Source organism: Crocuta crocuta, unplaced genomic scaffold (assembly GCF_008692635.1).
Source record: "Crocuta crocuta isolate KB4526 unplaced genomic scaffold, BGI_CrCroc_1.0 scaffold1, whole genome shotgun sequence".
NCBI lineage: Eukaryota > Metazoa > Chordata > Mammalia > Carnivora > Hyaenidae > Crocuta > Crocuta crocuta.
In genome coordinates, this window is record NW_027527930.1 from 3,748,198 (window position 1) to 3,768,594 (window position 20,397).

A 20,397-nucleotide genomic window follows, 5' to 3' on the forward strand; every position below is an offset into this window, starting at 1 on the left:
TATCCACAGCATCTTTCCCCAGGGTGACCTGTGGGAGTCATTGTAGTTAGCTTTTCTCTGTTGAATTATATAACCTTGTGTATATATTGGGCAGGTAATGTAAGGCACATTGTGTGTTGAAAAGAACAGGAGGTGAGAAGGCCTATCTACTGTCTCTCATTTACTAGGCCCAGTCTTTGGCTCATCCACTGACCTCCTTGAGCCTCAGTATGCTCACCATTAAACAGGAATAGGACACCTCTCCTTATTGCAAAAGGGTATGTGGAGTTTAAATGAGGTGATGAATATGAAATGCTTTGTAAGCTTTAAAAAGCTGAGCAGACGTGATGTGATCCTTTTTATTGCCCTTATTGCCTCCATATTAGGTAAGACATGATCATCAGCAAGGCAGAGATGTATCTATCATTGCCTTTAATATATTTTTTCTTATTCACTTACTTACTGGGTTTCTTCCTCCCTAGTTGAGACATGAACCGAAGTGGGGATAAGCTCATTATTGCAAATTCCAGGACCTACTTACTGTGGAGCAATGCGTGTATATTATCAAGAAAACAAGTTTGGAGAGGAAAAATGAGGACACTCACAAAAGAATTTTAACTGTCCATGAATGATGCTTTATTTTGAATTTCTCTCATAGTTTTCTTTCTTTACTTTGGCTGTCAGCATGTGGCTTTCTTGTAGAAGACTTGGTTTTGCTGACTTCTAGCCACTTCTGAGCAGAAATATTTCTTAAAAGTATGGAGAGGATCATTTGTCACTGTTCATATGAGTAAGGAAAAGTCAGAGAAACCTGAAGATGTACTAAGTCTTTCTAGTTATTGTGCTTAATGGGTTTTCTCCAAAGATTCTGAAAGTCAGGAGAAATGGAGACAGAAGAAAGTTTAGGAAAGAAAGATTGACTGACTCCCAAAGTGAAGTTTTCCTGTGAAGAAACTTCTCAGGGTTTCCATGTTAAATTCTTCTTTGCCTCCAAAGAAACAACAATTTGTATTTCATGATAGTGTGAAAGAGTATCTTTCATATTACCAAGAGGATCACCTTTGTTTTAAAGATGAATTCTAGACCTAAGCTTTTTTTTTTCAAACTATGATAAACGTGTCTCAGTGTTATATACACTTGACTTTGATGAAATGTGTTTTATAGCCTTTGCTTCTTTCCTCTTCCATTAGGTTCTTGTTCATTCTCTTAGGTCCTAAGGGGAAAGCCAAGTCCTACCATGAGATCGGCAGAGCCATTGCCACCCTGATGTCTGATGAGGTAGGGAATCTGGAATGTGGTGATCTGTGAATGTCCCATTTCTATAGTTTTCATACTATGAATTGGCTGTCACAATTTATTCAATTCAAATTATGTGGTCACTGGCCCTCTTTATGGCATAAGGTACAGTCATCCATGGTAGATGAGCTGATCTCAACACAGTTTTCAGAAGATAAATTTTATGTTGGAATAAAACATAATTTCCTTTCTTTTTGTAAGCATTTGCAATTCTTAAAATGGATATATGTTAAATATTCTTTAAAAAGTTCAAATCACCATATTAACTTAAACTTTACCTCTTAAAATGCTTAATATATTCGATCCTGGGAGTTCAAGTGTCCTTATACCATATTGTTTCAGAAATAATGAGTTTATCTATAAAGCAATGTGTAATAAAATGCATCATGCATTTTTTCCTTAGGTATCAGAAAGCACCTGTTTTTATGGTCTTCTTATCTTGTGGGAAGGAATTACACACATGCTAAAATGCATTAGCAGCCGTTACCGCAGAGTTCCTAGCGCTTCGGAGTTATAACCTTACTCTCATAACAGCTTGAATGTTGTTCACACATTTTATATATGATGAAACCCTAAACTAGTCTCATACTAGGAGAAATACAGTTAGGATATAGAATTACTGATTTTCCTTCTGTGTCTTTCTAGCTTACTGTTTTCCCAAATGTTTCACTATTGCTTTATTACTTGATTTGTTAGCTTCTCCGTGTGTTAAGTGAAGAATAGGGCATTTAGTTATGGAAGCTTTATTTGGTGATTACTCAGATGGTTACTTAATGTGGGACTGAGAGCATTTTTGACGTATAGCTATGCTGGTTCTTCCCCCTTGAGGCAACTAAGCATCTCAGGGGGCTCTTTTATTTATTTTCGTGTGTTTACATTTTCTGTTTTAAAAAATCCTGTCTCCTAGGATGCAGTAATTAGAACAGCTTTAGGCTCTAAGTGACAGAAAAATGTGATTTATAGTGGCTTAAACTATTTGGGGCTTACTTGGAGGTAGGTAGTTGCTAGAGTTGGTTTAACTTAACTGTTTCATGATCAATCAAGAGCCAAGGCTCTTGCTTTCTGGCCTCAANGTTAGAGTGTCTATCGCTTCTAACAGGTATTCTAAAGGTTTCACAGACAGCTTTGTTCTTTAATCTCATTGGTCAGAACTGTCAATTCTAATCTGCAGGGGAGGCTGGAAAAGCGACCCCCTGACTCTCCAGGCTCTCAAGTGGCTAGAGCACCACAGATGAGGTGCTGGCATTTTGTACTGCTCTAATCTTAACCTCACAACCCCCAGACCATCACATGTAATTTGTTTGATAGCTTTTAACAATTCTTGCAGAGGCGAAGAGATTTACTAGCAATCTTTAAGAACAGGTAAGGATGTCGAGCTGGGCCATCTTCTCTCCTAGAGACTAAAGAATTTGACTTATGAGGTATGCAAAGCTTATGCATAAAGGACTTTCAGGTCCTCAGCTAGGTTAGAAGAATGGAATGGTTGGGAAAGAGGATTATGTAAATTCTGGAGGTCCTTCTTGGATATCTGTATAAAAGGCATGAAACATTTGCTGCCTTGCATAGTTTAGTTAGTGCCTTGCTAAAAGGATAGAGAGATGATCACCTGCTTAAAGCCCTTTGCATTGTGTGTTACCAGCATAACTTAGATTTTTCTTTTTTTAATAGCTAACATTATTTGTGTTTAAGAGCTGCAGTGTTTGGGTCTTAACCTGATCTTAACACTCAGCTTGAATTTTTCCTTTTTGAATTACCAGCAATGCTTTGCCCCAGTCATTTTTATTTCAGAGAATGACTCTTCTGTATATTTCTCCAAGCCATTTTCATCTGGCTTTCACAGCAACTATATCAGTAATGGTACATACCAGTGGGAGATGAAAGGCAATGTTGTTTTACAGTATTGATTAGAAAGACATATAAAAGAAACACAGCTGTTTTCTCATGCCTCCACTTATATTCATTCTCTGGGTTCAAAATCAGAATACCAAAATAGCTTGGGACAAGCTGATAGGAAATAGGAGAATATGATTATATTAAATATATATGAAATGTTTAAGTGGATTCTAGGCTGCCTTTCTGAGGCTTGACATGCCGTGAGGTATGTAGAGAGTTCTCTTGTTGGATCAGCACATCTCTTATTATTCTTTAGGTGTTCCATGACATTGCTTATAAAGCTAAAGACAGGCAGGACCTGATTGCTGGTATTGACGAGTTCCTAGATGAAGTCATTGTTCTTCCACCTGGGGAATGGGATCCAGCAATCAGGATAGAGCCTCCTAAGAGTCTTCCATCATCGGACAAAAGGTAAATTATCAGGCAATTGGGAGTTTTCATCCTTGAGAAGGAGGTTGTATTCAGAAGAAGAAATGGGGTCACATGACTGACCTAATACTGTGTTTTTAAGTTCACATTTAACTTGATTATTATCTCAAATGAATCACATATGTACTTCAGTTTGACATTTTGCTGATGCTGTAAAATGAGTGTTATATGTTGTAATGTTCTTCTGTGATTGCAAATTAGAGATCTCAGATTATAATATTGGAATACATCATAGAGATTTTTGGAGGGATGTGTTGGGGACTTCCTGCACATGTAGAAGATTGGTTTACTCACGACGAGTCCATGTAGATCTAAGAGGTTAAGAAATTGGGTGAGATGATTGGAGAAGCCACTTTCTGGAAATCTATTATTTTCCAGGTGAAACAGTTACTGTTTTATAAAGTATGCAACTCATTCAGCTTTTTATTCATCAATCATTTGTCTTCCCTCTAAATATAACACTTTAAGAGTTGTATGTTAGGGTGGCAAAGGAAATAATGATCTTTCTCCTAAAGAGTTTTCAGGTCATCCCTTTGTTAGTCCAGTGCATGACACAGATAAGATGCAAATAAATAAAATAAACTGATATTCTCTTGGACTCTGTTGTCTCACTTAGAAAGAATATGTACTCAGGTGGAGAGAATGTTCAGATGAATGGGGACACACCCCATGATGGAGGCCACGGAGGAGGAGGAGGAGGACATGCAGATTGTGAAGAATTGCAGCGAACTGGACGGTAACTGATGGATTATTTTGCCATTCATGAGAATCTATTTCATTTTTTAAAATGTTTATTTATTTTGAGAGAGAGACAGAGGACACGCTTGCATGTACAAGCAAGTAGGGGAGGGGCGGAGAGGGAGAGAGAGAATCCCAAGCAGGCTCTGCATTGTTAGCACAGACCCCACTTGGGGCTTCATCTCACAAACATGATCATGACCTGAGTGCAAATGAAGAGTCAGCTGTTCAACTAACTGAGCCATCCAGGCATCTCGATGAGGATCTCTTTAGATCTTAATTTCCCTTCATCTTCCTATCAGCATTTTATTCCCTGGTTTGTATATTTGTTCAGTCAACAGATATTTTATATTGATTAATCACAGGCACTGGGGAGGCAACAGTGAATTAAACAAAAACGCTTTGTCCTTTGGGGTTTTCCTTTGTAGTTGTGGGAGACAATGAGAAAATTAAAAAGTGTGGTGATGGTTTAATGGGGAAAACTAAAGCAGAAGTAGGGAGTTTAGTGATAGGAGAAGGGCATTCCAATTTAAAGAGGATGCTCAGAGAAGGCCTTACAGCGAATTGTAGCACATGAGGAAAGTCCTGAAGGAAGTAGAGATAGACCCAGCAGAAGTGAGGTAGGGGGAGATGACAGCAGAGTGCCTGGTGTGTGCTGGGTTGGCATCCAGGCCATGAAGTGAGGAAGGAGGTGGTAGAGAAAAAGCCAGCGGGTCTATAGGTGGGTGTGAGTCCGTAGCAGGAAGGCGGAATCATGTGTTGTCTTGTGATTTTCTCCCTTTTCTGTACATTTATTCACAAGTGGGTAACATGGTACAGAAATGAGAAACTCACAGGTCATAGTCTCCTTATCCTGCAGTTGGGAATTCAACTTTCCCAGATTGCTTTTGTAAATCTCTTTTTATGATAATTGCTCCTTTTCTTTCCACTATTAGGTTCTCCATTTCATTTTGGGTTAAGTAAAATTTTAAGTAGGATACTCATTTTATAAAGACAGGACTTTAAAAAAAATTTTTTTTGAGAGAGAGAAGAGAGAGCATGCAAGCAGGAGGAGGGACAGAGAGAGAGTGGGGAGGAAGACAGAGGACCCCAAACAGGCTCTGCACTGACAGCAGAGAGCCTGATGTGGGGCTCAAACTCATAAATCATGAGATCATGACCTGAGCCGAAGTCAGACATTCAACCAACTAAGGCACCCAGGAGCCCAAAGATAGGGCCTTTTAAGAACATTAAAGGGTTTCTTGAAAATACAAAAGTATGTCTTTTTAATAAGCAAATGAATCTGAATAAAATGATTTTATTCTTCTGATGTCCACTTGGGTTTCTCTCTGAAATTTAGTGGATATTATTTCCCTCCCCTTTTTTTCTGAAAGAATAGAGAACATAAAACCTCCTCCTATTTTTTTCTGAATAGTTCTTTACAAAGTACTTTTTATTAGGAATATTTTTTTTTTCCTTTTCTATAGATATGAGTTCTGGGATTCAGCTCTTAATCAGACTGGAATTTCATTCTTGTATAGCTCACTTTTTCCTAAGTGCACTGTCTGCAGTGTGTCCAGCACCGTGCACAGCCCTGTGCAGACCAAAAACACCGAAGCGAGGCCTTGAGTGCAGGGAGGGCCAGCAAGCCCGCACACAGACAGTCTTGATGAAGTGTGATAGCCCATGGTGAAAATCTGAACTCTCTGAGGGAGGACCCCTTAGACAGAAGGAAGGGCACGGGGAAGGCTGAAATGTGAGGTTTGGTTGGGAGGGTAATTTGACAGATGCATAAGTAAGGCAGCTGACCTACTAACGTGTGGAATGCGGCTAAGCTTGCAATGCTCTTCCACCGTATACCTGCATGGCTTTCTTCCTTTGGGACCTTATCCCAAAGTCACCCGCTCGGGAGGCCTGTTCTGGCCACTGTAATAATTCAGCCATTGCTTCTCTAGCATTTCATAACCTTCTTCGCCACTTAATTTTTTCCCTTATTTTTAGCACCATCAATTTTACTTAAATTGTCTGTCCCCCATATGGAAAGTAAAATCCCTGAGGGCAGGCATTTTCGCCTGTGTTGTTTGCTGTTGAGTCTCCAGCACGTGGAGTAGTGCTGGCCATATCGCAGGTGCTCAGTAAACACTTGTGGAATGGTGAATGGGGCTGGGAAGGAAATGATGGTGAGATTATATAAGGACTTATATGCTCTACTCACATGGGCGATGTGTTTCTATAAAGAGTGAGAAATGTTAATCCATCTACACCATTCACTCTCACCTAAAAACTGACTGTTCTTTAGGGAATGCGACACCTAATTTAGTGACCAAAACAGAGACAGATAGAAGAAAATTGATTCTTCTACAAATTTCCGATTTTCCCCTTACGTGGTGAAATAGAGCATGTTGATTCAAACACTTTGACTACAAATTCTTTGTGGATGAATAAGTTATCCCTTGGTTAATTTGATGACAGTTTATTTTACCTTGTCACATGTTTGCTTTCTCCCTACCCAGGTTCTGTGGTGGACTCATTAAGGACATAAAGAGGAAAGCACCATTTTTTGCCAGTGATTTTTATGATGCTTTAAATATTCAGGCTCTTTCAGCAATTCTCTTCATTTATCTGGCAACTGTAACTAATGCTATCACTTTTGGAGGACTGCTTGGGGATGCCACTGACAACATGCAGGTGGGTCTGGTTTGGGGGAGACACAAATAGTACAGCCCAGATTGCCTTCCTCACCCCTACAGCTCAGCTAGAAGCAGATGGCCTTTCAGTTACTCAGCGTGATTTTCTTTCTTTTGCTGGATGCTGCATTTTACTTTGCTTCTGGCCTGCTGCTATATTTCCAGCATTTTAGTAATTACAAAAATAGCTCGATGAAATCTGGCTTGAGTCACAAGTGGGGAAAAGAAGGGAAGGAAATGAGGAGATACAATTCTATTTGGGCAAAAGCATATCAGCTGCTTTAATTTTGTTCAGGGCACCGGGTTGAGATCTTCTACTACCTTGAATGTACGGCCCATATTCTGTTAAGCTTAATGATTCCATTCTTTCTGGGAATGTGTGATTAGCTTCATTTTACACATGAGCGAACAGTTATCAAAAAATTGAGTGATTTGCTTGAGGTTGGATTTGCGTATCTATTGGTAGGACTCAGCTTTAAGGAATACAAGTTAAGAGTTGTTTCTCCTGTTCTTGAACCTGCCTGATCTTTAAGCTGTAAAGACCCTGGCTTGACTTACTTCGTACAAACCACAGTCTGTTGGTTACCTCACGGGTGCCGTTTGCCCGTTTTGTATCAATAACAGCCTAAGTTTTAGTGGTAAAAAAGATGTTTTGGATGCCCTCTATCACTTAGAAAAATATGTACAAAGCTAAGAAAAAATAAGCATTGTGCTAGGTGCTGAATACGGCGTAGTGAGTGAAGCTAGTATTCTTAGGGAAAGAACCGGATTCATTTCCTTTTCAAACTCGGTCCCTTCTACGTTAGTGCTTATTACTGATTAACCTGTGTGACATTCATAAGTGCTGCCAGCCAGCTTTTTAAAGTAAAAACAAAAAGCAGAGCTTTTCCAAAAGATTGCTTTCTTCCACTTTTGTTTTCTTATCTCTGCACATTTATGTTTTAGATTGTGCCTAAACACAAAAATGAAATGGAGATGACATATGACATCTATGTCGACCCAAGTAAAAAGGGAGAAGTTGCTTTAAACAATTGTATTTAGTCTGTTAAGAGCACTTTTATCTTTTAGCCCTTATCTATTATTGCATAGCATATTAATCCAAAACTTTGAGCCTTGAAACAACCGTTTCATTCTTCTCGGTCATGGTGTTGGTGGTTGATGGACTTCTCTGGGGTGGTTCTCTCTTTGGGCCTCACACATTTGTAGTGAAGTAGCACCTGAGGTTGGAGTCACCTGAAGGCTTCTTATATGTTTATTTTTGAGAGAGAGAAAGAGAGGGAGGGGCAGAGAGAGAGGGACAGAGGATCCGAAGCAGGCTCTGCACTGACAGTAGCTTCAGCACAGCAAGCCCAATGCAAGGCTCAAACTCACAAACCATAAGATAATGACCTGAGCCAAAGTCAGATGCTCAATGGACTGAGCCACCCAGGTGCCCTTGAAGGCTTCTTTATTCACATATCTGGTGCCTAGATTGGGATGTTTGGAACATTTGGGGACTAAGGACTTTGAACATGACTTTTCCACATGGCTAGCTTGGCTTTCTTACAGATGGGGACCATGATGACCTTTAAGGGCTCATGCCTTAATCAGAAGGGAACAGTCACCACACAGCTTTGCTTGTGCCTGTATGAATATGCCCTCAGTATTACTTCATTTTTTGATTTTCATAAAAAGGCTGAAAACTCAAATTCTTATGTGAAATCTCGTGATTTTTAAATATTGGCAACTAATTAACTTTTAAAAAACAACATTGTGCTGGCCAGTAAAAAATAACATTGTGCTGGCCAGAAAGCACATATGCATGTGTTCCCAGCCAGAGACCTGCAGTGTGAGGAAGAGAAACCAAGTGTGGTAGGACCCAGAGATGAAGTATGTGAATAGGGTGTCCTTCCCTCTTTTCCTCATTCATAAGATAGGAATGAATGAAATAAACTGTGACAGTGATATCAATAAGAGGATTTTATAAGTCTGATCTATATCCAAATGGGACAGTTATTCTTCAGCCAGATGAGAGCATGATGATAACTAAATCAGATCATTCAAGAAAACCAGTGGAAAAGAAAGCACTGGGGAAGCACCGTGAGGCCAGCACGAAGAACATAATATAGGCAGCCACGTTAGGAAAAATAAATGAAAGCAGTGATCTGGGGACAGTGGCAAGAAAACCTCCTTCTGTCATTCAGAATATACAGAGACTTTCTTGTGCAGATCATTTTGTAACACATAGTTTTCCATGGATGTTCTTCTCCTTGAGATGGAGGAATTAACAGCACATCCTGTGTGTTAGTTTATTGCCTTTTTAAATGGAATTGAACCCCTTTTCAACCTTGTGTGACTTAGCTTTAAAATGCAACATCTGAGATGAGGTAGAAGTCTGTTGAAGTCTATTGTTGATCCCTCCTAGGTGAATTAATTTCCATATGTGCGAGTTTGGGGAAAGCAAAGGATTCTGTTGTGGAACACGTGTACTTATCATGGGTATTTCGTCTGTGATCAGTGTCATGGGAAAGGCCTTCACGGTGGAGTAAGCAACGTTCGGGATCCTGCAGACTTTAGGAGAAACAGAAAAGCTTTCAGTGCATCAGGATGTTAGGTTGTCCACTAAAATGCCCATTTGCTGGACATCACTCATAGGAGTTGACTTAATTCAAAGTACGAAATTCAAACCTAGGAGGACATTTGCTAGACATGTTCTGCTTATTTTATTAATAGATTTTGTAACCTCTTATTGATAATTTCACTGACGCTGTGAACTTAGTTTTAAAAGTTTTTGACTGGAAACATTGAAGGGTATATATTTTTTCTCACTTCTGAAATATCTTTCCTTGAAGAAATGTATTGGCGAAGTAAAGCAATTTGGTACTTGTTGAAGTCACAGTGGGTGGCAGAAACATTGAAGAAGAAGGATAGAAGATGAATGATTGTTAATATATATTTGTTGAACCGAATAGTCTGTTGTCTATTTATTTTGGGCAAACTAATGTTATTTAGTGAATGGATGCATAGATCTAAGCACTGGATTTATAGCTGTAAAACAATCCGTGTAACTAGAAATTAACTAGTGTACATGCGTGCACACACACCCCCAACTCAATAGTTCTATAGTAATTATAGTATTTATAGTTTTAGAGTAATTTTACATATCCTAGTATTTTAATAGGAAACCTTTTACCTGTAGTCATTATACTAGGTTTTCTCATGATGGTGGATGACTTTGATATTTCTATTGGTTTTATCTATTTTAAGGAGTAGGGAGTAAAGTGACTTAATATGTTGAAAAGTATCTCTGTACTTGAACATACAGAAGTTTTGATGCTCTGAACTAGGAATTTTGGCTTGGCATCAGGACAACAAATTATTTTGTGGATCTGGTGCTAAGTCCCAGATCACTTCCCAGGTCCATGGCAGAGGTTGATTTATTCCATTGCAAGTATTTATGGGGTGTCTTCTGTGTGGCAGACACTATTTTAAGTGCTGGGGATACAGATAAGAGGCCAAAATAGATAATAATCCCTGTTCTGATGGCATTTACAGTCTAAGGTGTTGATAAGGCATTCTTTTTCTATGTCCCCAAGAGATAACCAGTAGTGGAATGTAGTGGGCTTACTGAGGGGGGTAAAGTCCTCTGGGTGTATTTGACCTTCTAAACACTAGATCTAGCAGGACATGGGCATAGCCTGAAGTAATCTTCAGTTGTATCACATGCCTTCATAAATGTGGCAGTGGGTTATTCTCAAAAGCACAAGTAGCTCAAATGAGTCAACTGAGAATAGTGTCCTGGCTTTTGAAGCAGACAGCTCAGAGATGGTTCATATAGGGTCTGTATTGTCAGGCTACAAATAGACATGGGTGCTGGTACAAACGTGTTGTGAAAACACAGATGAGTCACTGTACTGTTGTTGTTGAAGCGGCTCTTCTGCCAGCTTCTGTGCAGGAGGTCTTGCCTGCTTGAAGACAGAAATTTACAGGGAAGCATTTCTTCCAGAGCTGAAATATATATGTATATATAAATTATAGTTAATATTAATCATAATAAAATATGTGTATATTTAATTCCACATACACACGTGTGTGTGTGTGTGCCCACCCCCCATCATTAGACGCAGGTCTTAGGAGCCATATGTATCATTTCCCATGGACCTGTGTTCAAAATAAAACAGTGGAAGCAATGATGGCTCCAAGTACAGTCAGTTTACAATGACAACATCCATGATGGCATGAACACTGCCTCCCCCCCGCCCCCCGACTTGGCATACACGTTTGGAACATCAGGCTGCTCTGAGAGCACTCTCAGGCTTTCAAAGGGGGTATTCATGGACTCCTTAAGTGTGGGGAATTAACATTTAGCTTGGATTTTTCAAGTGACTGAGCCCGCCTTGCCAAGAGTTGACCTTAGATTTATCTCGGATCTAGCCCTGGCTTGTGCCTATTTCCCGTTCTTATTGTTCAGCAGCAAAAGACTAGAGAATATGCTTTCCGAGGTCCAGGAATTGTGTCACACTCTTATTATCCCTCTCAGTATGTTCCACTGTAATAATGCTTTCTAGTCCCCTTGCCGTGCTATGAAGCAAATGAAAGGTTTTCAGCCTCACCATCCTAGAAGCATGTCCTTTCCAGATCCAACTCTGTGACCATGTGTGCCAGCTCATTGCATTGTAGTTATATTCTTGGTTGCCAGGCATGTGCACTATTCTATTCATTTAGATACTTCTGATTAAATAGTTAAACATTGATTTAACAAATATTTATGGATAGCTTAGTCTATGGGCAAGTTACTCATACAGGGAACACTTTCTGATGTTCTGTGGCAAGTCTCTATGTTATTTAAAAGTTGTTCTTAGCCTCATGGAACACAGAAAAATCTTTGAACTCAAATTGACATTGTTAATTGTGAATGGCTGAGCACAGTCTAGAGTGAAGAAAGTCATTTTAATTTTTTCCCCCAGAGTAAATATAATCTTATTTTCACAAACCTTTTAGCAAAAGGATACAGTAAGATTTTTAGAACTCTGTGAATTTTGTGATATTTATGGAGACTAACAGAGCACATTTTAAGGAAATTTGTCTCATAATAAGGAGCATTTATAGCTGGCATCTCCAAATTTGAAGCTTTATTTAAACATACTGCTGTGCTGAGAATATTTAATCAATCTGCTGAGGTTGGAAATGTATCATTTCTTATTCACATATGATATTCCTCTATAAGATAGACACTTTATGAAGGTTCTCAAGGGCAGTTTATAGCAACAAGAGTAGAGAAAATTGATAATTGCTTCATTGTAGTAAGGACCACATAGTAATTTCAACTCAACCTAAATGTTGTACTTTGGCACCAAAATGCATTTCTTTCTCAAAGTGGAAATGTAAGGTGATATGTTAATCTGCCTGAAATAACCTTCCAGAAACATATCACAGGTTTCAAAAAGTCAGGTGGGGATAGTTTGCCGGCGTAGTTTGTGAGACAGTTGGGTTTTTGTGGTCAGCAAAACTGAATGTGTATTTGGTGGCAAAGTAAAGGGCTTGCATTGCTTACTTGCCTCTAATGTATGCTGGTGGTTCTTCCTGCCAGGAAGGAACTTAACTAGATAATTTGCTTCACTTCATGTGCAAGATCTGAACTAAACCTGTTTGATTAAGATTAACTCAAGTGTAACCAAATTTTTCGCTTACCAGAACATATTTCATTTTTTTTTTCAATTGAAAGACTGTCAACTCTGTTTTCTTGGTGATTAGCAAATGATAGCGATTTGGGCAGGCTGGCGATCCCAAATGTTGCTACATTCTAAAACTATTTTGTTATTTGTCTTGAAATAATTTTGAAATAGCTTTATTTTTAATAAGATATAATTATGCACTGTAGAAAATTCAAACAATACACAACAACTACATATAAGGTAATTTTTCCCTTAAACTCATCACCCAGAAATAACCATTATTAATATTTTCATGAACATCTTTCATATATCCTGCATTGGATGTGTAAACAGATAGATTGATGTATAAGATTTTATATAAATGAGATCTTATACCCTTTGTTTCATAACATGACTAGTATTAAGTGGATATTTTTCCACTTCAGTGTGGAGTTTGAGCATTATTTTTAATGACTATATCTATTTATACACATGATGATACATGTCCTATAATTAATAAATCCCCTATTGGTATACTTTCAGTTTTCCTGCTTTTTCTCATTTATGAACAAATTGTGGTGCCAAACTACATTTTCATTCTTTGTGATTATCTCTTTGGAGTAAAATTCCTAACAATTGTTTGCAGGATATGCTTATTTTATTTTTTTTTTAAGATTTGTTTCAAATTACATTCCACAAAGGTCAGGCCAGCTTATGCTTCTACCAATAATGGACAAGACTGTCCACTTGTATGCACTCTTGCAAAAACAGGATTGTGTCCCATATTTTCATTTTTGCCATTTAGTGGGTTGAAAAATGATAGCTCGTTCTTGCTCAGTTCAAATTTCTTTGATTTTTAGTGAGGGTGAATATCCTTCCACATTTTTATGGGCTGTCTACACTTTGTGTCCTTGGCATATTTTCCTTTTTGGTATTTGTTTTTTTTCTCATTGACTCCTAAGAACTCTTCGTGGGATAAGGATATTTTCCCTTTTCTTGTCAGAAATATCACAAATATATTTTTCCTAGATCTATCCTCTGTCTTTTCACCTTATTTATGATTGCTTTTGCTCTATAGATTGTAATGCATTCAAAATCTTCAATCTTTTGTGGTTGCTTATTTTCATTATATACTTAAAGAGGTTTCCCCACTCCAAGATTAGAAAAATATTTACCCACATATCTTAGTTCTTTTATGTTTTCATTTAAAATTTTTATCCATCTGGCATTGATTTTGTGTAAGGTTATACTGGCATTTGATGTTTGGGCACTTCAGATGATCTAGGTACCTATTCATAGCTCTTTAAACAAAAAAAATACTGTACAGCCTCCCTGTCTTGCTTATCCATTCTATCAGACTTGCAGTTGTGGCTCTTTGGTCAAGGTTTTGGATCATGCTTTTCTTTAAGCAGGGAGCTAATTCATCTTTCAGCTTTTTCTCTTTCTCTGGTTCCTGCTGGGCGGTGTAAACAGAAACCCTGTTTATGACGACAAAGTGCTTTTAGGCAGAGTAGATGGCAATAAGGATTTGGCAGCTGTGATCTGTCAGGACAGAAATCACTGATTTATAGGCTGTAGCTACACAGGTGAAACAAAAAATGAGGGCTGGCTATCCAGTCTTCTTCCCAGTATAGATGGATGGTCTGTGTAACTGGGCCTTAACAAATATCAGCAGGTGGTTCTTATTTTGAGAAGAAGGGAGGTTTTTTGAATAGTGCACCTCAAATTTGAGCTGCATGAGAATCACCTGGGGGACTTTGAAAAAATACCAATCCCCCAGGCTTGATCTTCAGAGATGTTGATTTAATTGTTCAAGGTAGAGATAAGGAATCAGTGTTTTTTTCTTAACAACAACAAAAAAGCGCTTCTCAGATAATTGTCGTGTGAACCAAATTTGATTTAGAGACTTGCATCATTTCTTCACTTATTTTTAATCATGTGGCTTGGCTTTTAACTGGTGACCTGACATCAAAACTCCTATAGATAATCCACGTCTGACTGCCTGTTTCCAGTGGCCATGTTTAAGTGGCATTAGGCTGTATCATTTTCCTTGGCTAAATTTAAGATTCGGAGACACAGCTAGAGAAATTTAATTTTATTATTCAGCATTCCACACAGTCTGTATGAATTATAACCAACACAGGCTGAAATTTCTCTTTTTATGGTTAGAAACATTTTAGTTTTCTTAAAAGGCTTGAAATATAACAACAATGTCAGCGAATACTTTATCATTTACTACCACCAAAATATTTTATTTTCCAAGTTTGACTTGGTTGAAAATTGTCAAAGTAATAGAAAATTTTTTGTTTTCTTGGGCAATTGTGTCACTTTCCTCCTATTACTGCCGTCCAAACCCCCTGAACAGTTGTGATTATTATTCTAAATAATGAATTCCTTCATAAAAAGGACATAAAACAAGATAGGCCATCCTTTAGTGTTATACGAAGACAGTTGCAGTGAAGTCAAAATTGACAGTGTAAATTTTTAATTTTTAACATTTTATTATCTTTTGAATGTGCTTATTTTACATTAACAATGATAGACATGATGGCCCTGGCGACCCTTGTCACAGGTAGTTCGAACACCTAAAATGCTGGTGTTAACCAATTATGGCTGAATTTTTTTTTTTTTTAAGAATCTTGTTCCTATGGTCCAACTTCTTTTATGCTTGATCTTTCTATTGTGGGACTTGTGCTGATTTTCTTGGCTGTTTTGCCAAACAAGTCCCATCTTTGGTTTAACAGCATACCCTGATGTAAGCAGAAAATTGTTCATACATTGTTGTGGGTGTTGACTTCACTGCTATAATGTAAAACAAACTATTCTGTTTTATTATAGCTGATTCCATGTGTTTAGTAACACAAAGAATGCAAAGAAGCAATGGCTGTAGCATTGCCCCCTAAGGTCTCTGTTGATTTAGGATTTGCTCTGAGAAATACTGGAGATCTAAAGAGTCCCCCCACCCCTTCCCTCTGAGGACTAATCTTCGTCTTTTCTTTTGTCTCTCCTCTCAACTTTCTCTTCCCATCGTTTCCCTCTTTCGAAGAAAAGAGAAATAATTTAAGCAGGCTGGGAAGAAGGAGATGAGAAGCAGTGAAAGAAAGAAAACATTGTATTGTGTCTCTGTTCTTAGTTCTTTCTATTTTATTGTCTTTCTTAGTCCAAACAATTATTCTGTGAAATAGCAATTGATTTTACAGAAGAGAGAATTAGCATGTAGAGGGTTTGGTGACTGGCAGACCTGAGATTTGACTCTGATGTCCTTGACTCCAAGACATGCTGTTTGTGCTGAGCCACCTGGAGGAGATGGTGGAAATCAGCTAGTTCAACTTCCCATCTTATATCTAAACAAACACATTGTGTACATGTTACTATTTATAAAAAAGATACCATATATCAGAGACTATACTAAACATTTTTCATGTGTTATCTAATATGCATGCTAACTATATAAGACAGAGATTAAGTAACTTGCTTAGTCATTGATTGAGTAAATGGCACAATCTGGATGTCACTTTGAGATTTCTTTGATTCCAGAGTCCATTGTTATCCTCTACCATCTTGATGTTTCTCCTCTACATGAAGAAACTAAAATTGACAAACTTTAAGTGACATTCCCAAGATCATCAGTTCTCCAGTGACAGAGCAAAGTCTAGACTCTGGATTTCCTGACTACTGGTTCTTTGTTCATCCTCTTGTTCTACAGTGGGTGATACTTGATCAGAAATGGAGTGAAGTCAAAGCCTAACCAAAATGGAGCTGTAACATTGTGCCACCTGGTTCTGCCACTCCTCAGAGCTTAGCCACACGCATGTCCTCATGGGTTGAATGAGAAATAATGGAGGCAGGGAGAAACTGGGGGTAGACGTGTCTTTATGAGTTATACCTATTAAAAATTCACACACCCACACATTCTTTTCTCTTTTTTTATATTCGTGAATCCTGAATATAATAAATCAGAAAAGGATTTCTGATAGTTCAACTTATAAATCGCTTTAAATGCTTATTAGTTAAACTGCAGTTATTCATCACATGAGTTTATTTTTTACATTTCTGTATTATCAAGAGTAACAAATCAAAACTTGGTGAAAATAGTTCTTTTCTCAGAAATGCTGCAAGGATCTCTAAGTATAAGCAAGTTTCCAGTGCAGTGTGTATAATAAATCACCTGTCTCTGTTTCAAAATTGTCAGCAACAGAATGGAAACTGTAGCACTTACCAAAGGATCAAGTACTGAAATAAAAATAATCTGCCTTTTAACAGTCACATGGTTTCTGTAAATCAAAGCCATTTTCTGGAAGAAATTCGTTGTTATCTTTACTGAATGAGCAACAGCGGCTGTTGACCTTTGATAAGTGGAACCTAGGGTATGATTTGGGTATTTCTTCTTTGATTCCTTTAGCATTTCCTGCATGCCTACAGAGCATATGGAGGTATAGTGCAAACCTCAGTGAGAGGAAGGAAAATAGGAAGGCCCCCGGAGACCCTGTGCTTGGCCCTCAGAGAGATTGATAGCGATGGCAAATCAAGTAGAGAATTCTTAATCTTGCATTTCTTCTTTCTTCCTTCCTGTGCTGTCTCACACCGAGGCTGTGCTGTATTTTGATCCTGAAGTAGTTTTGAGAAATAGGCCCTTCTCTGTGCTCGGTAAAGAATGATGCAGTATAATTCTGCCTATCACCGAACAAGCAGAATGTGGCTTGTCCCACCACATAGAGCATTCCAATTCTACCCTTTCATGTTACACACACTAAAGTAAGTCACGAAAAAGAAAGATAAATGATAAAGACATTAAAAAAAAAAAACATTGTCAATGCACAGGAGGTAAAAAATGTCCAAGAAAACACCAGCTGAAGCCAGCATACTTTTATCCTTGCTCTGGGTGAGGTAGTGGTTGGGCAGGTACCCACACTCCAAAGACTTGTGCCACATTGAACATGAGCTTGTTTATATCACTTAACTCTCCTGAATCTCAATATCTTCACATGTAAGCGATCAAAACTATTTGTTGGGCACAAGGGACTGTCTTGTCTGCATAAATGCAGCCTGGTTCTGCCAGCCTAGCGTGTTATTCTTCATTCTTTCTGAAAAAGATTGTGTGTGGAATGGCTACAAAATACTGAGATGGCATTCTTCAGTCATGCAGTAGAGCTCACGGCCATGGAAATAGGGTTCCCTCTCCCCCCACCAGATTTCAGCCTGGACTTCTCAGACAGAAGTAGTTCCGGGTTGTTTCAGAATATGGATACTCACTGTGTGAGAAGCTAGTCTTATTTGTCAACCCTTGTTATTTTGCCCTGTACCCACCCCAGTCCGATTAGTACATGGTGCTGTTTTAAAGGATTTTTATCTGCTTTCTGAATTGAATGCCACCCTTCAAAGAAGAGGATGTGCTATTGCCAGTGCCATTTTAAGCAGAATGTTGGTGGCTCTGATGCAATGTGAAAAATATTGTGGGTAATCATTATAATAAGAGTCTCTTAGGATGGCTTTTGAGTGGGTATAGCACTTGGTGTCTTTAAGTTCTGTAAGTTGATTTTTTTTTTACTTCTGTCATTCAAACGTTTATTACTTAAACCTTTTCTATTTGAGTGTAGTTGAGATACTATTTTATGTTACTTCCACTTCTTGAAAGAACACAGTGATTCAACTTCTCTGTGTTATGCCGCGCTCACCACAAGTTAGCTACCATCTGTCACTATACAGTGCTATTACAATGTCATTAACTATTATTTCCTATGCTGTGCCTTTTATTCCTGTGACTTATTCATTCCATACCTGTAACTTGATTAAAAAAAACAATTTCTGTGTAATCCTTTTGTTATATTATATGATGAGTGAATGAAAGTTGCTGGAGAACTTTTGGGGCAGTAGAAAGAGGTGCCTTAGGCTCACAGGCAGATAGGTTAACTTTTTGTGGGGGAAAGGGGCAGGGAATCACTGAGGGGTATTACAGATTACCCAGAAATCCAGTCTGCTCCAAAGAGAGAGTGGTTTAGATTAAGAGATGGCTTGCTTTATGTAAACACACATCATACTTCTGTGAACAGGTAATTTGTTACCCACTTGAAAGGGGAGATCTTCCTGGCATCATTTTGTTTTAGTGTACACATAGCATTATAGAGATCACATAATTTTGCTCTATGATGTAAATTGACCTACCGTTAAAAAATATATATATGTTTGTGTGTGTGTGTGTGTGTGTCTTTTAAAGTTATAGATTATGTTTATTTACTCATTTGAAAAATGTTTATCTTACAATGTTTATGGTTTAGATGTATACCCCTACATATGATTAAAGGGTCTCTGTCACCTTTTTATATTTAAAATATAATACTATTTCAAATTTAGATCCTCTTGAAAATAAACAAGTGCTTTTCTAACTAAAATTTGGACTATGAAAAATAGAGGAAATGAGCTAGTTTGCCATCACCTGAGGCATTGGTCCCAAATGACATTATTAAGAAAGTTAGGATAATCTTATAAGTCAGTGATACTTGATGGTTCATCTTTCTTTGTTCTTAGCCTAAAGGAAAACAATGGGTTGGGTTTCCAGAGATATAAGTACAGGGAAGTGTGGCCACAAAGATTTAGTTATTCATGTCCCTCCACATGCATTTCCTCTAAAATAAATTAAAGCTCTTCTATAAATTTACATTGGATGAGGAATATATAATAAGATTTTTTTTTCTTTATTTTTTTGGAATTGGTGTGTTAGAGATTGCAGGATGAAGGGAAATAGCTCTTTGTGTCTTCTTTTCTCCCCTCTCAGATCTTTCCTTTAGAAAAAATAGTCTTTGTGCATAAAATGTAACTACTTGTAAGTACTTGCTAGGTGCAGGGTGAGATCAGGCTGAAGCAAACACTGAAGTTAACCACAGAGAGAAAAACATCACCCAAAGTACTAAATCACTTCTGCCCACTTGGTGGGATTACATAATGTGGTTTTCCATACAGAAGCTTCAATTAGTATTTTTAGAATGGATCAGAGTCACCTTTTGCCTTCTGTAGTCAACCACCAGTCATTATAGTTACTGTAGTTTTTTTGGAGCAAGTCAGCCCTTGCAGTAGGGAGGGGTGACTAAATCATATGTGAAATAAACGGTGATATTCATACTGGTAAGAATCTCAGTCCTTTGCGTCTGTTTGCTATGTTTGGTATGGCCCTTGTAATAGCATATCCGTGTGCTTAATTTCCCTAGAGGCATCATGGGAGGAAGAAAGGTACGTTTCTTCTAACAGCTCTCTTCTCTCTCTATCAGGGCGTGTTGGAGAGCTTCCTGGGCACAGCTGTCTCTGGGGCCATCTTTTGCCTGTTTGCAGGTCAACCACTGACGATTTTGAGCAGCACAGGACCTGTTCTTGTCTTTGAGAGGCTTCTATTCAATTTCAGCAAGTATGTATATACATATCTAGTTATAAATTAGGATAAATTCTAGAACACAGTCTAGATACAGCACAGAATAGTAATTAGGTAGAACAGAATATGGGAATTTAAAGATTTGGCGGCTGAAAAGCCCTTGGAGATTGGGTAGTCCAACACTCATTTTACATTTGATTCAGCTGAGGCCCATATGTTGTACTATCTACTTGCCCTCACCATTCTTCTCTGTCCTAGACCTGCTTTATGCCGTGGGGGCTGATCCATGTGGACTGCAACACTGGGTCTCCTTTGCCCTCTGGCTTCTTGTTGGGTTTGACTAGTGCACCAGTAGGAGAGGAGAGAGTTCAGGGTGTGTGTCTACCTCCCTGTACCTCACAGT

At 38.3% G+C, this 20,397-nt stretch overlaps 1 protein-coding gene across 2 annotated transcripts in view; it reads left to right on the forward strand.

Moving 5' to 3' along the window:
* SLC4A4 (solute carrier family 4 member 4) overlaps window positions 1–20,397 on the forward strand; it is a 301,173-nt gene that overhangs the window by 189,824 nt on the left and 90,952 nt on the right. For both annotated transcript variants that reach the window (XM_077750185.1, XM_077750178.1), the window contains exons 8-12: window positions 1,170–1,257; window positions 3,425–3,579; window positions 4,214–4,333; window positions 6,828–7,002; window positions 19,897–20,030. In XM_077750185.1, the coding sequence (XP_077606311.1) occupies window positions 1,170–1,257; window positions 3,425–3,579; window positions 4,214–4,333; window positions 6,828–7,002; window positions 19,897–20,030 (672 nt within the window). The remainder of the gene's footprint in view (window positions 1–1,169; window positions 1,258–3,424; window positions 3,580–4,213; window positions 4,334–6,827; window positions 7,003–19,896; window positions 20,031–20,397) is intronic.